We start from the raw sequence: 15316 nt of genomic DNA on the forward strand, positions 1-15316 counted from the left end.
ACAGAACAACTGCAGTTTTCCAATCGGAGCAAACCGCTCTCTCTCTCTCCGGCACTTCGTGTGCGCATGCGCTCGTTCTTAGTCGTGTTCCACTCCGCTCTCTCGCCCTCTCCCTCTCCCATTTGCTGATCGGTCGGCGATCGTTGACTGGTTGGTTCCGCCTCGGCATGTGCCACAGTAGCTGCCGAAGGCGATCTTTCTCCAACCCGAGTGGGGATCTATCTCGTGGGCGTCCGTCCGTTCCCCTTCTTTGGCTGCCCCTACCTTTGAAGGTCTCTCTGTCCTGTCGGTCGGCCCTTGGCGGCATGTCCTTATACAATCTGTACGCCATTCCTTACCCAAGTTGGCAGGGCTCCCAATTGGGAGACTCCTTTTCCAGTCCTCTTCTCTTCTCTCCTTGCCAGGCCTCTCCTCTCTGCCGTCCCCACTCCCATTGCGACGACAATTCCATTAAAAGTTGTACGTTGTCACTTTGCGTTAACTTATCTGTGGAGCATGTTGTGCGATCGCATTTTTATTGTCGCCATTGTCTCTCTTTCCCCCTGCTTCACCCCGCCCACTGTCTCTCTTTGCCAGCGCTGCCCACACATTCAAGCCTGCCACATCTCCTCACGTGCTTCACCGTACTCCACCTCCTACCTCTCCTTCTCCGCTTCCCTTTTTGTCGCATGGATTTCTGCGGCACTTGGTCTTTTCCTCACTTGACAATGCTTTGCATGCTCCTCCTGCCCCCCTACCTCCTGCCCCCTTACCTCCTGCCTCTTGTCTGGTTCTCTCGCTTGTCATATTCCATGTTTGTGGCAGCGACAAAAGCTCTTGCGGCTGCCTCTGCCTCAGCTGACGCAAGCTTCGCTGCTCGCACAATCAGCCACTCGGCATCTTGTTCGCCGTCCCTTTGTGCGCCTTTCGCCTGAATTGCATTAACCAGAGAGTCAGCAGAGCCAGAGCCCAATCCCGGAGCCAGGACCAGAGACCACAGCCCAAACCCCAAACCAACCTTGTTCTGCCACAGAAAAAGACATCGGTCGACTCGATTCCACCTCCTCCTCCTGGTGCTGCTGCTGCTGCTGCTCCTCATTCCTCATTTTTAATGTGCAATTTTGTATGTACAGCTCGTAGCCATGGAACGTATCTCGGTGTGAGTGTGTTTGCATAGCTGTGCTGGTTAGGCATGTGCCACGGCCCCAACCTCAACATCAGCTCGAGCTTCAGCTGCAGCTTCAGCAGAGTCGGGCTACGGCCTAGGCAGCGGCAGCGGCAGCGGCAGCAGCAGCAGCAGCAGCTCCGTTTATCGGCCGACCTAACCTTGTTAGGATTGTAAAATGTAAACCGAAGGCGTTGCTATGGACTCAGTCCTCCACTTGGACTTGCACTGGGGGAAATCTTGGAGCTGACTTCCAGAGCAATCACAGACCAAAGTGATCTTGAAAGAGCGAATAATCGCTGAATGAAAGCCCCCAACTGCATATTTCTCTAGGTGTATACTAGGTCTATCTCTAGTTCTCTCCATTCCACTCCACTATCCAGTATCCACCATCCACTCCACTTCGCTTGGGCTGGCACACGCTCAAGTTGCCTCCGTCCTCGTTCATCGTTAATCGAAAACGGGCCCCAGCACAGTCGCCCTGCGGTTAGGAGTGTCGCCAGGCCAAAGCGAACGAACCAAAGCGCGCTGGAGGATGGAGAATGGAGGATGGAGGAGCAGGGTGCATGGAGCATGGGGCATGAACAGTGGTGGATTGCTCGTGGATCGAGGAAGGTGGAGTATGCCCTGACCAACAATTGTGTGCGCGTGCGCAGCCGCCAATCTGGCAATGTGTTCATTTCTGAGTCCACTTTGGGGTCCATATTTTCGTTTGGTTCGGGCTAAAAATTATGCCCGGTAGTCATGCCAGACCAGGCATGGGGCATACCAGAGCCGACCAGAACAGAGCGAAATTAAAGCGAGCATTTGACTGACGGACTGACGCAGTCAGTCCCAGGAACTGGGAAAACCAAGTGAGTGACTAGTTGACTGCCCAGACACACGGCTTGATTGCACGCCTTGTCCCACGTCCACGTCCACGTCCACATCCACATAGCCGCATTGACGTTCACGTCCACGGAAATGAGAACAGGAATGAGACTGCAAATGGGAATGGGACTGGGAATGGGGCATTGGAGGCAAATCAGAGACACCGACCGACACCCAACCGAGACGCAGCGGTCGCCCATACGTCATGGAGCATGGAGTCGAGTTGAGTCGAGTATGTTCTGTGCATGCATAGGTCTCCCCATACCCATACCCATACCCATACCCATACCCGTACACAATTCGCATTCGATTTTGATGCGTATTGATGGGTGCCCGGCCAGCATGTCTGACGTTAAGCACTCAGAGATTAATGGTTCCGTATTAGTCAGTGTCACTTATTGGAACGTTGAGCCTTCTCTGCCTCTCTTCCTCTCTTCCTCTCAGTACGCTGCATGCAGCATGCATCATCGGTCGGGGAACGAGATCGGGAACGGGGCTTAAGCTTACCCATTAGTCCAGCAGCCGACTTCCAGCTGTAGTCAAAATAAAAGGCAATTACAAGTCACAACACAATGAGTACGTACAATTGAAGGTACAAGATCGTCGAGGGCTGAAGGAAAGCCCGAAAACCGAAAATCGAATGCCGAAAGAGCCGCATGAAAATTAATTTCGACATTGTGTTTACGATATCATCGATCAATAACTGTCAACACAGCGGTTCGATTTTTGTCTGCGATACACTGCAAAAGGGTATATGGGCTGCGGAGACAATGAATCCAATTCACTGAAAGGTAGACCAAGAAGTGCCGGATCGTTCTAGAGCCACAGAATCGGAAGGTATCATAGAAGGAAGGGCATTGATAAGTCCACTTGGCCTCGCGACTTGAGACGCGTTTTATCTGCTGCACCCAAAATGTAATACAAAATTGTCTTGTATTTATTTCTTTACAGATTCTTGGTGAGTTTCGATTTAAGATTGCGGGTCACAGTGGAGAATGGCTGGCATACTGGGAGACTGGGAGACCACCTGGCGTCTGCAGACCACGCTAATTGCATTGATGGTACGTAGCGGGCACAAAGGAAAGTTGCCAGGTGATGATATCAGCATGATCAAGCACTTAAGTAAGTACAAATGATGGCCCCCTTTTAGAGCAGAGTCCAGACCCAGACCCTGCCTCCTCCCTCGCCCAGAGTCCCCTCTTGGCATCACGGGGGCTGGGCTGAATAGTTTGAAAAGTTTACAATTTGTTGATTCAACGCGGCATGAAATCGGTTTTGAAACTTTGTTGAACTTTAATTAACCGATTTCTGCTGGGTCGGGGGAGGAGAAAGGGCGAAAAGCAGAGGACGGAGAAAAAGAGAGAGAGAGAATCATAGAAATAAGTTAAATTACATTTAAGCCGATTAAAGTTCAGCTTGTTTTCAGCGAAAAAACGATTCGATTCGATTCGATTTGTCTCGTTTGGGGGATGAGGGCTAATGTCGATCGAATGTCGACTGGCGGCACAGAGGGTTCCGCTCACAAAGTTCATTAAGACCATGGCCGGACGGGGTTAATACGTTGAGTAAAGCCATAAAACTCGAACTCGTTTCCAGCCGGCAGAGGCAGTGGCAGAGGCACTGGTAGTGGCAGTGGCACTGGCAGTCGCAGCGGCAGAAGCAGAGGCAGCGGCGCGCTACGCATACTTTTGTGATGATTTTTCCCAAAACCTAATTTTCAATTTACCAAAACAATTAACAACAATTTTATTGGCTTTTAAGCCATGCAAACACTCGAGACGCTCCACTCGCAGGGAAAACAGTGAGCGGGGCGCATCGTAAAAATTCACGAGTGTATCTCTCGGATACACGGATACACACACACACACGCACGGACAGTGTGCCGCTATTGATCAAGTGTTTGCCCATCACAAACATTTGTTTGCCTTCCACCAACCAAGTCGAGCATTCTATAGAAATTCCCAAATGCTCTCGAATATAGCCCCTTCCTTTCCCTTCCACGCGTGTGTGTGTGTGTGTGTGTGTGTGTGTGTGTGTGTGTATCTTTTAATTAACAATTCCGAAATGGTATCTATAAAACTGATGTAACCCGAATCCGCTCTACCTATTTGATTTGTTTGATTGGCAAATCTCATGGTAACCCCAGTTCCAATCCCAGTCGCTCCATGCCGCATCTGTGGCATCTGTGGCAGGCAGGCATCTGTAAATCTCTGGATTGGTAAAGTAGGTGCCAGCGTGCATGTTGTTTTGCATGTTGGCCCCCAATATCCTCCTCACTCCTAACTGCTCCCTCCTCTAGCCACCTCCTGCTGTCCTGTCGCTGTCCTGCCATCCAGGCCGTCTTCCTGGGCCTGTTTGGAGCTGCTCCAGACTGGCGTTCACCACGTGAGCCGAGCCGAGAAAGAGGCTGAGCCGCGTGCTAGGGTCCACAATGTGCCATAAATTTATGACACTACTAAAAATAGTAGTGGTAAATGGCAGTCAGGGAGCAGTCTGGGTGCTGGAGGCTGGTTGCTGGCTGCTGGGTGCTGGGTGCTGGAAGCTGGTACACCGAGAGTATCTGTGTGCATCTTCGTGTTGTTATGGCGGCTGTTACATTATGTTGCCTTTGTTTCTGGTGCGCATTACACGGGAATGAGAATTATATGCAAGTGAAAATGCCATTTAAAAGCAGATAAATAAACTTAATGCGAATCCGCACCACGGGAACAGTGGGTCTATGGGGCTGTAGATGGCAGCAAAGTGTCATTTCTGGGATATTTATGTTGGATATGTGTCGGTCGGTCGGTCGATCGGTCGAGTGGGCCTCTCTTTATAAGATGCTCAATATCCTGTGGCGCAGTCGAAAGGAATCTAAAGAATATCTTGAAGTAAACACAACTTCTGGCGATTCCAACTGAAATATGTATTCTTTTTGGAGCTGGTTATCCCTCACCCACTCGCGACGTCTGCGGCGGCTCTATCATTAGGTTAACCGTTAAGCACTGCTGCCACATCCACCACATCTACCTGTGTGCCCAAAATTGCCTTGCGTGCCACAAACTAGCGTCTGGCTGCAAAAGGCTTTCCCTGCTGCTCCTCCGATCCCACCGATAAATGCAGCGTTTGCGATGCGCAAAAGGAAGCTATAAATAACAATTAATTGTATTATTAAACTAATTCTGCAAACGCAGCTCCAGCTCCAGCTACAGATCCATGTCCAGGTCGAGGTCCAGGCCCAGGCCCAGATCCACGTTCAGGTTCGGGGCGGACGAAAGGCCGTCAGTCATGCGATGGGCACCGTCGCCTGCTAATTTACATTTTGATGGCAGACAGGCAAAAGTAAAAGTACCAACCGTCGAACGTCGTTTCTAAAATTGTGCCCTTAGGCAAAAAAAAACAACCAAAACAGAGACCAGCGACCAGCGACCAGAGACCAGAGACCGGCGACCAGAGCAGACCCGCACAAGTCCCAATATCCAGGTCCAATCAATTATGGAATCAGTCAATGATCAGCAAGGAGCTGCCGTCCGCCGCCTGCACGCAATGGCAAGAGTCGCCCAAGAGAAGGGCGCGAAAGTTGCAGAAAGATGCAAATAATGACAACAATTAACGCCCGAAAATGTTGTCCTCTCCTGTCCTGTCCTGTCCTGTGCCATTGCGTGTTGAGAAAGCGAATTAAGGGGCAGCAGCAGGAGACCCATCGAGGCATTCATTAAGGCCAACACACGAATAGAAAGTAAATGGAACGGCAAAACTCTGAAAACTGGTAGAACTCTTAATTAACAGCAAAGATTCCTTGTCTATATAATCGGTATATACTTGATCAATATATCGAATAAGTATGGATCAGCAGAAGGTAAAGTAATACCCGCCCTGGCCACTCGGAACGATCGATAAGACTTAGCTGCAAATCGAATTTGACGTCTATCTTTTCTTCAACAAAACCGCAATGGTCCTTTGAATAAACGGCTTGACAAAGCTGACATCTGTGTAGACACCGGGATACTTTGGGCTGGCGCATCCAATGCCAAACGAAACGATGCCACAAACCTGATTATTGATGACCAAAGGACCGCCCGAATCAAAGGTGCATGCGTCCTTCTTGCCCAGCACTCCCGCGCAAAACATGCTGTCCGTCAGGTTGACTGCAGGAAAAGCCAATAAATTAGCAATTGAAAAGGTTCACAGTAGGAGGAGGAGGAGGACCACTCACCTGTATCCATGTAGGTGGCTAAGCATTGTTTCCTGTTTAGGATCGGCACATTGACCTTTCGCAGCTGAGTCTGGTATTTACTGGCTTTGGCATTGATTAGACCCCATCCAGCGACGGTCAGCTGTAGGCCGAACGTGAGCTTGGTCGTGCAGAGCTTCAGATGCATTATATTCTTGCCCCAGATGGGCCTCGATAGAAGGCCCAGCGCCACATCCATGTGCATGTCTTCCTCGCGGAAGGCGCTGGGCGAGATGTACTCAGCCAGCTCCACGCGCTGGCCGTTCTGGTTCAGTGACGTGATGCCCGCCTGTACCTCCCACCTATGCACCAATTCGCGCCCAAGGAAGCAGTGGGCCGCAGTGAGGACTATGCGACTCGCGAGCAGACCGCCTCCGCAAATGAAGTCGTTGCGGTAGCGCATGGCCACCAGGTAGCCACCCAGCTTCTCGATGGTCGTATACTCGCCTCCAATGACGCGCGAGTAGACCGATGGGGGGGACACCAGCTTGCTTAGCATATCCGTATCGATTGTCATGTTTTCCTGAGCGTGGACATGATTCACGGCCGCCAATAGCGCGGCCACCAGCACCAGGAAAAGTCGCATTGTACAGACGGAACGGAGATCAGTTGCTAAAAGAGAGTAGATCTACATCTACATATATCTTTAGCTGTGGGGAACCAAGTGGAACCCGGCCCAGAAGCGTGGCCGAGCGGGTTAAGTGAGACCGATGGGGGTTATCCAACGGCCAGAACTCCATCTGCTGGGAAGGAAAAAACCCAGAAAGCATGCCAATTGAGTCTAATTGCTGTTAATTAAAAAGTTTATGCATTTTTTTGGTCGGCTGCTGTCCACATTGGTTGGCGTTTACACTGGTGTTCCTAAGCGAAGCTCAAGGGTCGGATCTCCTGCAAGAGCTTGCGAATGTAGTACATCAGCTTTGCATCTCGGTTCCGTACGTCTGTGGCATGGGGATACATGGAGTTGATCAGATGGTGCACGTCTGAATAGTGCTGTGCATAAAACGATTCATGAGGCAGGCTTGTAGTGAAGGCAAGTGATGTTATTGATCCTTGACCTTACCCCAACGTTCCGCCAGGTGAGAAGGTAGTCGAGCTTTATCACATCCAGGTCATCGGAGCAGAGCTCTTTGACCTCCACAAAGGTGGCGCCGTCGGGTGTCACCCTAACCGTGACATCGGCTCCCTCAACCAGATCCTTGGGGTTGCGCAGCCCCAGGACAATGTCCCGTCGCGTGGCCAAACGGTTCCAGTCGGAGCGGGTGAACTTCATCAGCTTGCAGTGCACGGCCATCGCATTGTAGACATGCATCTCAGTGGCCAAGTGCTTCTGCGTGAAGTAGCCCTTGTCAATGTAGAAGCAGGCATCGGGCTCCGCAAACACATTGATATTCATCTCCTGGAAGCGCTGTCAAATGATGGTTAAGGGTGCAGGGACTTAGTCAAGGAGCTCTGTTCAGAGTACAAGTATTACCTGTCGCAGCTCGATAAAATCGGATATGGGCTCTTCAATGTTCATGAACTTCTCCGGCCTGGCCTGGTACTCTTTGGGCAGGTCGATCACATAGCCCCGTACACCTGCCTTGCTAATGTGCATCACAATGCGAACGTAGAAGGTGTCCAACGTGAAGATGACCTCGTCGGGACTGCAATATACAAATAAAAACAGAAATAGAAATACACCAAGCACGTGGATCGTGATTACTTCTCCTCGTTTGGCTCCAGGCACCAGTGGCGGAAGGGGAAGTGGGCATATCGATTGAAGGCGATCCCAAACACACCCAAGCAATCTGTCTTAATCGTTATGGTCCTCTTGTCGACATCGAATTTCGAGTGCAATATGTGATTGGTGGTCCAGTGGAGGACCTTGGGTCGTGGCGCTCGTTCAGCCGGTTCTGGTTCTGGTTCTGGCAGGATCTCCTTTAAAATAATTGCGGCTTCGGTTCTTCGGGACTTTCTGAGAGTTTCCCTTTTGCTTAAGATTGAGCTCTCCGTCTCCGGTTTTCTTGTGGTCGAGTCCTCGTCATCGCGGCTATCCTGGAAATCCATCTCGTCTCTAGCACCCTCAACTTGGGTAGACCGGGCAGACTGGGACAGCCTGCTCTTGCGGGTTAGAGAAGAACGCTCCTTGGTCTGACGCGTAGTCGATAGCTCTGGCAAGGTTCTTTTGTAGCTACTCTTGTACTTGCTCTGGATATCGTCCAGAGTGGCCAGAACACCGAAAAGTGACGGTTCGTTAAAGGCACTGATCCTCTGAGTCGTAAAATGCCTGTGGGCTTTTCCAAACTCATCAGACTCCTCTGTGGACTTGCCATGTTCTTCGTAATAGAACGGGTCTGCCTCGTCAAAGTACGGATAGACACGTTCCGGTGCGAACTGGCTCTCATAATTGAAGAGCGGATAAGGCTGCACTTCGTTCGCCTCCTCATCATTACCTTGCTCAAATTGTCGTCGCAGTAATTTGTTGCCAGCTGCCTTTTTAATTTCCAGCTCGGTGTCCAGCTCCTCCTTGAATTCCATAGGAAACTTGAACGAGGATATGATGCGGGGCATACACTGCTTGCGAATCATGTAAATCTCCAGCTTGTTCAGGCTCTTCCCTGACATTTCAAAGTTCCTTGCGCCGGGACGGATAGTACTGCAGCGCGACCCCACGGCGCTCCGGCGGAGCGATTCAAAATGCGACAGACGGTAAATGTTATTCGATTCGTGGCGTGGCCGAGTGATAACAGTGGCAGTTGGCCTGCGATAGCCCACCACCACATCATCCACTTTCTTGCCGAACTTGTCGACTTTTGGTATCAGACTTCGTTGCCGCCCATCCTCAGAGAACTTGGTAATGGACATATTTTGGGAACCCTTATTGCCCCTCGGTCGCTTCCTGACCTTCTCCGGCTCCGACTCGACTACTTCCTCGTCTTCGGGTTCCGCGATTTCCTCTTCGATGAACAGGCAGACTGTGGGATTTCCCCAGCGACAGAGATGCCTGGGCAGATCGAATGTGAGGAAGAAGAACGGCAGCTCGTTCTTGCCCAAGTAGAGTACCGTTCCGTCCTCCGTTGTTTCCTCGAGCGGGGCATTCTTCACTTCGTGACGACTATGGGCAGCAGTCAGCCGAGACGGCGCCTCCCTTATGGTTCCATGGTGGGACCTGGAGCTGAACAAGCCCACCTCATCAGCCTCATCGACCAGCCTGTTCCGGTCGACATACAGGATGCGTCCATCCTCGTGCAGGGTTATGTTGAGCTTCTCGAAAGCGGTGTGCTTGGGCTTGCGCACAAAGTCCACCGCGAAGATGCCGCCAATCAGAATAAAGCGCCGCAGGTTGATCTAGTCAAGAAGATTAATGGGATTGGGTAGACCGAGCCGGCAATCGAATGGGTATGGGTAATCGGCTTACCTCGCCGGGAATAGAGGGATTTTTGGCCGGGTTATACGATTGATCCATGAAATTTACGTACTCCTGCTGTTCGCGATCGATGAATATTTTGTACGGATCGGGAAACATTCCCTCCGGCAGAGCCTGAGGCTCTTTTGGTGCCTTCATTGGCTTCGCTTGCTGTTGGCCCTTCGTCTTTACGTCCTTCTTTGACTTCTTCGTTGGCTGTATGGCCTCGATGTTGCTGCAAGGTAGATGCCACATATTACATGCAACAAATGACTCTACAGCTTATGCTTATGCTAAACGTACGCTCTGATATCTTCATACTGCTGCATAGCCGACTCCATTTTTGTGATTATTTCGTCCTGTATATCCACCTGTGTGAGCCACTCATCGATAACAGAGTCCTCTATGTCTAGTAGGCCAGCGTGCGGCAGGCTATCACTGTCAATCACTATCTCAAAGCTCTTGGACCGCTCCGAGTACGGATCGAAGAAGGTGTGCACACATCTCACGGTCATATTGTCGCAGAGAACGCTGAACGGCAGCTGGATATGAAGGCCCACACAGTCCAGATTGGCATTCATCACCGGCACTCTAAGAAAGAAGTCGGCAGTCCCTTAGATGGCTCTCGCTTTGAAGATTCGAAAGAAACTTACTCCAAAAACTGGAAGCGTATGGGAACATCTTGCAGACACCATACCTGAAAGTTGAATTTGCTGCCCTTGTAGCAATAGTTGGCCAAGATGCATCCAATATTTCTGTTTTTAGATGCACGTTTATAAAGATTGAATATGTCTACTACTGCTACCGATCAAATCTTACGTCATAAAGGCCTCGGGGGCGGAGATCACACGATAAGTAAGCGTATCGAGGAATGCTTCGATTTCTTTAAAAAGTTCAAAATGGATCTGGGATGGCAAAGAAGGGATGGCATATAGAAAGACGGGAAGCGATAGGAAAAGGATTGAACCTACCATTGCCAGTTCCACTATACGACCTGGCGATAGGTAAGCGAGCTCCAGCTCGTTGCGCTGTATCCGATCGATGCGCTGGATGGTCTCCAAAATGCGCTGAATATTCACATCGTAGAGCTTGCCTATGTCGGGGCGGAGGTCCTGCTCCAGCTTCTTGCGGGTGAGGTCCACGCGGAAGATGTCCTGCGAGAGGATGCTGCACTCGTTCACGGAGAGGGCCCAACTAACGACGTTCTGTTCGGCCTCTGCCGCCTCGCACCACATCTGAAAGACAAAGCGACGGATGTCCTGCGGCCAATGGGGTCTGGGCAGGCCATCGCAGTCCAAATAGCGCGACCAGTGTTCGTCCATTAGCTGCTGCTTCTGCAGCTCATTGTAGTCCTCAATCGACTCTAAAGGCAATCCGTCAGATCCGTACATATATCTTTAGTCCAAGCCAATCATATTTACCGTTAATGAAACCGACGCACAGCCTTAGATCCTGTAAACGCAGCACATAGGCGTGCTCCCGAGCCATCCAATCCTCCTCGGACACAAGAGGTACCGCGGCAGACTCATCCTTCTTGGATCTGGCGGAACTTGACCTTCTTGAGCGCTTTTTCGGCATGTTGCCCCCACCGTATTGTGTGTTGTTGTTGTTTTTTTTTTGTTTTTCTTTAGATTTTTTGTCCCCGTGTCGTTGTGTTGTCGATGTGGGTGTACGTTTGATTCTAGTGTGAATTATGTATAGATCTGACAGCAGCAACTTTTTTGTTTCTGTTTTTATTTGAAAATTCCATTATTTTTGTGCGTATGTTTTTAGGCACACTTTGTACTACTCTACTGGATACCTACAACATAACTTCATTTACGAACCTCAATCGACGTTGCAACTAAACTAAGAATAACTCAATACACGAATCTCGCCCAACAACCGGCGAATAAAGAACAGAAGAAGCGTATCTTTGTTGCACATATCCAAGGCACTGGCATTCATCGAGCAAACGGCCTGATGCAGATCCGTAAAGTGCTGAAAACAATATATACCTAGTATACCTAGAAGCACATCTGAGTGACACTCCATCGCTCGTACTTACGGTCACGTTGCGCCACGTGTCCTCATACTCCAGCCGAATGACATTTACGTCGTCCGAGCAGAGCTCTGAGATCTTCACGAACTTCGCACTGTCAGGCGTTACGCGCATCGTTACTTCGGAGTAGTCCGAAGGGTCCTTGGCATTCTTCATGCCCACAATGATGTCGCGACGAGAGGCCAAGCGGTTCCAGCTGGACCGATAGAACTTGATCAGCTTACAGTGGAGGGCCATCACGTCGTATGTGTGGAGCTCTGCGGCCACATGCTTGATGGAAAAGTAGCCCTTTCCGATATAGAAACTGGCATCGTTCTCGGCAAAGATGTTGATGTTCTTCTCCAAAAAAATCTATGGGGGATAATGCAGAATCCTAAATAGAGGGAATCGCATAGAATTGCTCACCTTGCGGAAGTCACGAAAATCGGATATGGGCTCAACGATTTCCAGATACTTAACAGGCTTGGCAGTGTACGCGCTGCCCAGGTCGGTCGCATACCCACGCACTCCCTTCGCTGTAATATAGAGAAACACGCGCACATGGTACGTGTCCAACTGGAGAATGATCTCATCGGGACTGAAAAGGCGTAAGCAAATGACGACAGTAATATGTGCCCATAGAGTGCTCCACTTACTTCTCCTCGTTGGGCTGCAGGGACCAGTCGCGGAAGGGAAAATGCTCGTAGCGCTTGAAGGCCAAGCCGAAGATACCCAAACGATCTGTCGTAAAGGTGATTGTATTGGCCTCTCTGTCGAACGTGGTGCTTACGATGTGCTTTGTGGTCCAGTGTACCACCTCCTTCATCGGCCCATCTGGCTCGATTTCGCTGCTGCTGGAACTGTTGGCTTTTTCGGGGGAGTCGTCTACGTCAGTCTTGCTGGAATGATGGCTCTTTTTGTGTGAAAGAGCTGTGGCTCGTCGATACACATGCATCGTCGGCTCCGTATCGGCTATGGCAAACTTTTCTCTCTTATCTTCCTTGGTTTCGACATACTGGCGAATCAGATCCTTGGGCCTTTCCAGGTATTGCCCTTTGATCTTCTCCAGGGTATTCAGGAACCCGTGCAATGTCCTGTCCATTAGGGTGTCCTCCGTACACAAGTAACGCTGGGCATTATCGAAGAAGGGAAAAATGCGCTCTGGCTTGTGCTGCGATTCAAATTCGAATTCGCGTATTGGTCGCTCGACAATTTCCTCGAAATCCTGTACCCTGTTTATAAACAAGGCCTTGCCCTTCTGCTTCTCCTGTGATTGCAATTCCAGCTCTACCTCCAAAAAGTCTGTGGGAAACTGGAAGGAGGAAATAATGCGAGGAAAAGAGAACTTCTGCAGGTTCCTCATTTCTGTAAGGGTCAATGTTTTAACCAAGTCAAAATTGAGCATCGGCGCGAATATCGCCTGAATGGGTTCCAGTCTACTCTGCCGCAGAATCGACAATTGCGAGGGACGAAAAATATTGGATACTGGCTGGCTGGCACTTCTTTGATCGCGGCTCGGCTTTGTAAGTCCACTCGAGGATGGCATCTGTCTATTGGCCCGATCCTCCGCAACTTCACTGCCGTCAAAGGCTGGTGTCTCGTCAATGGGCACCATGTCCGTTACATACTGGCAGACCAGAGGCTCACTCCACTTGCAGAGCCCCTGTGGCAGCTGGATAGTCACAATGAAGTACGGCAGCTCATTGTCCTGAAGCCGTATGTTGCTCTGTCGAGCCTCAAGGGCTGTAGTCAAGCGAATGCGCGACCCGACCGGCGTCTGCTTGCGGCTCTGCGATATTTGTGTGCGGCGGAACTCCGGCATTGCGCAGCCTCCTCCCATTTCGGCTACCACATCAGGTATCGTGTGCAGAATCCGCCCATCTTCGTGGAGAACCACGTTGAACTTCTGGAACTGCATTTGCATCGGTCGACGCACAAACATGATCGAATAGATCCCACCCAGCATTATGTGCTGCCTGAGATTAATCTGAAAGAAAAGAGCTGTCTGTCAGTGGGTTTTCCAAGGGTCTTCCAATGTATCCACCCACCTCATCAGCGGTCATATTTAGTTTCTGTGGATGGTAGATCTCGTCGATATATTCCTTGTAATCACTTTCCTCCCGTTTGTAGAAGGCTTCTCGGATGTCGGGCAACATGCCCTCAGGCACCGGCGGCGCCAATTTTGGGGTCTTTGGTACCACTATCTTCGGTAGCTTGTTTTTGCTCTGGGCTTGTTCCTTCCCCCTTTTGGATGCCTGTTCGGTCCGCTCCTCTATCAGCTCCAAGAGCTCCAGGTACTGCTCTCGCCTTCGCACCATCGCGGCCAGCGCCATCTCCTGCATTTCCAACTGCACGTGCCATTCGCTCATCAGCGACTGCTGGATATCCGCAATCCCTGCGTTGGGGTACCTGTCGCACTCCGGAATCGCCTGCTCATAGCTCTTAGCATTTTGCGAGTAGCTGTCAAAACTGGTGTGGACACAGCGAAGGGTGAGGCAGTCCATCAGCACACTCAGTGGCATCTGCACCATGACGCCCGTAGCGCTCAAGTCGGCCATCATTGCCGGGATACTGGGGAGCAGATAACACAGCGACTATAAAGAGGAAACCGAGTAGATTCTGGTCGAGTTCCACTTACTCGAATTGGTCGAATCGCACGTGTGCGTTCGTCAGACCCCAGATGTCCATAGTCCATGGCTTGCACCCGTAGCTCCACGTTGCTTCCCTGCCATCTACAGATCTAGTGCGAAATTCATGTTTGGACATGCATTTTCGACCTCAACACTCACTTCATGTAGACGGCCTGCATTGACAGTACCCGATAGGTAAGGCGATCGAAGAGGCTGTCGATCTCTCGCTCGTAGTCACCACGGACCTCAAAGACCTCCAGCTGCGTCGCCAGACTCATTCGCCCTACTTCGGCCTGGTTGTCCAGCATTACTTCGATTTTCTTTAGTGTGTCGAGGCACATCTGAACATCTCTGCCGTAAGCCACGCCGGGGTTTACGCCCAGCTTTGTCTGCAACGATCCTCGTGTTCGGTCCTCTCTGAAAATATTCTGATTGAGGACACTGCACTCGTCCACCGACAGTGTCCAGTCTATAGATTTGTCCGTTTCAATGTCCGCGCAGTGACGCCTTTTGACTAGAAACGTTCGCATCTCGCCGGGATCAAAAGGTCGGGGCAGTTCACTGCAGGTCACATAGTGTTCCCAGTGCTCCTTCCGGGCGCGTTCCAACTCCAGTTGGTTGAACTCACTAAGGGCACCTGCAGTGGTTGAATGACTCAATTATAAATAAATTTAAGTACCACTGATCTGATCTGATACGTCCGTACGGTTTACGTATTCACAGCTGGCGGCCACATCCTGCAGTCGACTGAGATACTTATCCTGCTGCGCCAGCATTTCAGCTTCGCTGATCAAATTATAGTTGGCGTCCAAAAACGGCTTGCCCTCTGACTGCTTTTCCATTGTGCAAAATACTGTTTGATGCGTACTCTACAATAAATAGCTATTCTTCCTATATGTCTGTCTCTGTGTGTGCAGTGTAGCTATCTGACTGGGAATGACTGAAGTATGTATGACAGCCCATGACAATGAAGTCATGGCGAATCAAATGTAAACCGGGCCAGCACCGCGGCTCAGTCTGTATAGTACATACAATATATTTGATACGTAAT

At 50.5% G+C, this 15316-nt stretch overlaps 3 protein-coding genes across 4 annotated transcripts; all 3 read right to left on the minus strand.

Moving 5' to 3' along the window:
• Nucleotides 1-5775: 5775 nt before the first annotated feature.
• Nucleotides 5776-6863, minus strand: LOC108153419 (seminase). The gene is made up of 2 exons (XM_017283421.2): nt 6210-6863; nt 5776-6141 (listed from the first exon to the last, which is right to left on the minus strand). The coding sequence occupies exons 1-2, from the start codon at nt 6811-6813 to the stop codon at nt 5921-5923; spliced, it is 825 nt and encodes a 274-aa protein (XP_017138910.1). The 5' UTR covers nt 6814-6863; the 3' UTR covers nt 5776-5920.
• A 139-nt stretch (nt 6864-7002) lies between these two features.
• Nucleotides 7003-11217, minus strand: LOC108153416. The gene is made up of 10 exons (XM_017283417.2): nt 11037-11217; nt 10587-10978; nt 10435-10520; nt 10269-10370; nt 9919-10206; nt 9628-9850; nt 7933-9557; nt 7702-7873; nt 7291-7635; nt 7003-7220 (listed from the first exon to the last, which is right to left on the minus strand). The coding sequence occupies exons 1-10, from the start codon at nt 11191-11193 to the stop codon at nt 7089-7091; spliced, it is 3522 nt and encodes a 1173-aa protein (XP_017138906.1). The 5' UTR covers nt 11194-11217; the 3' UTR covers nt 7003-7088.
• Nucleotides 11218-11440: 223 nt separating this feature from the next.
• On the minus strand, nt 11441-15221 carry LOC108153417. Of its 2 annotated transcripts, none has more exons than XM_017283418.2 (8): nt 14972-15221; nt 14425-14902; nt 14274-14375; nt 13684-14206; nt 12292-13622; nt 12062-12233; nt 11659-12007; nt 11441-11595 (listed from the first exon to the last, which is right to left on the minus strand). In XM_017283418.2, the coding sequence occupies exons 1-8, from the start codon at nt 15105-15107 to the stop codon at nt 11459-11461; spliced, it is 3228 nt and encodes a 1075-aa protein (XP_017138907.1). In that variant the 5' UTR covers nt 15108-15221; the 3' UTR covers nt 11441-11458. The 2 variants fall into 2 exon arrangements, with proteins under 2 accessions (XP_017138907.1, XP_017138908.1); XM_017283419.2 differs by having other exon boundaries at nt 11663-12007; nt 14972-15219.
• Between the last annotated feature and the right edge of the window lie 95 nt (nt 15222-15316).

The sequence above is a fragment of the Drosophila miranda genome, chromosome XR (genome assembly GCF_003369915.1).
Source record: "Drosophila miranda strain MSH22 chromosome XR, D.miranda_PacBio2.1, whole genome shotgun sequence".
NCBI classification, from domain to species: domain Eukaryota; kingdom Metazoa; phylum Arthropoda; class Insecta; order Diptera; family Drosophilidae; genus Drosophila; species Drosophila miranda.

Coding starts and splice junctions, on each gene's coding strand:
- LOC108153419 (XM_017283421.2), bottom strand. CDS start 6,813: ATGCGACTTTTCCTGGTGCTGGTGGCCGCGCTATTGGCGGCCGTGAAT. Junction 6,142..6,209: donor AGCCACCTACATGGATACAG/GTGAGTGGTCCT, acceptor CTTTTCCTGCAG/TCAACCTGACGGACAGCATG.
- LOC108153417 (XM_017283418.2), bottom strand. CDS start 15,107: ATGGAAAAGCAGTCAGAGGGCAAGCCGTTTTTGGACGCCAACTATAAT. Junction 14,903..14,971: donor CAGCTGTGAATACGTAAACC/GTACGGACGTAT, acceptor CAACCACTGCAG/GTGCCCTTAGTGAGTTCAAC. Junction 12,234..12,291: donor CTGCAGCCCAACGAGGAGAA/GTAAGTGGAGCA, acceptor ACGCCTTTTCAG/TCCCGATGAGATCATTCTCC.
- LOC108153416 (XM_017283417.2), bottom strand. CDS start 11,193: ATGCCGAAAAAGCGCTCAAGAAGGTCAAGTTCCGCCAGATCCAAGAAG. Junction 10,521..10,586: donor GTATAGTGGAACTGGCAATG/GTAGGTTCAATC, acceptor TTGCCATCCCAG/ATCCATTTTGAACTTTTTAA. Junction 9,558..9,627: donor ATCCCTCTATTCCCGGCGAG/GTAAGCCGATTA, acceptor CTTCTTGACTAG/ATCAACCTGCGGCGCTTTAT.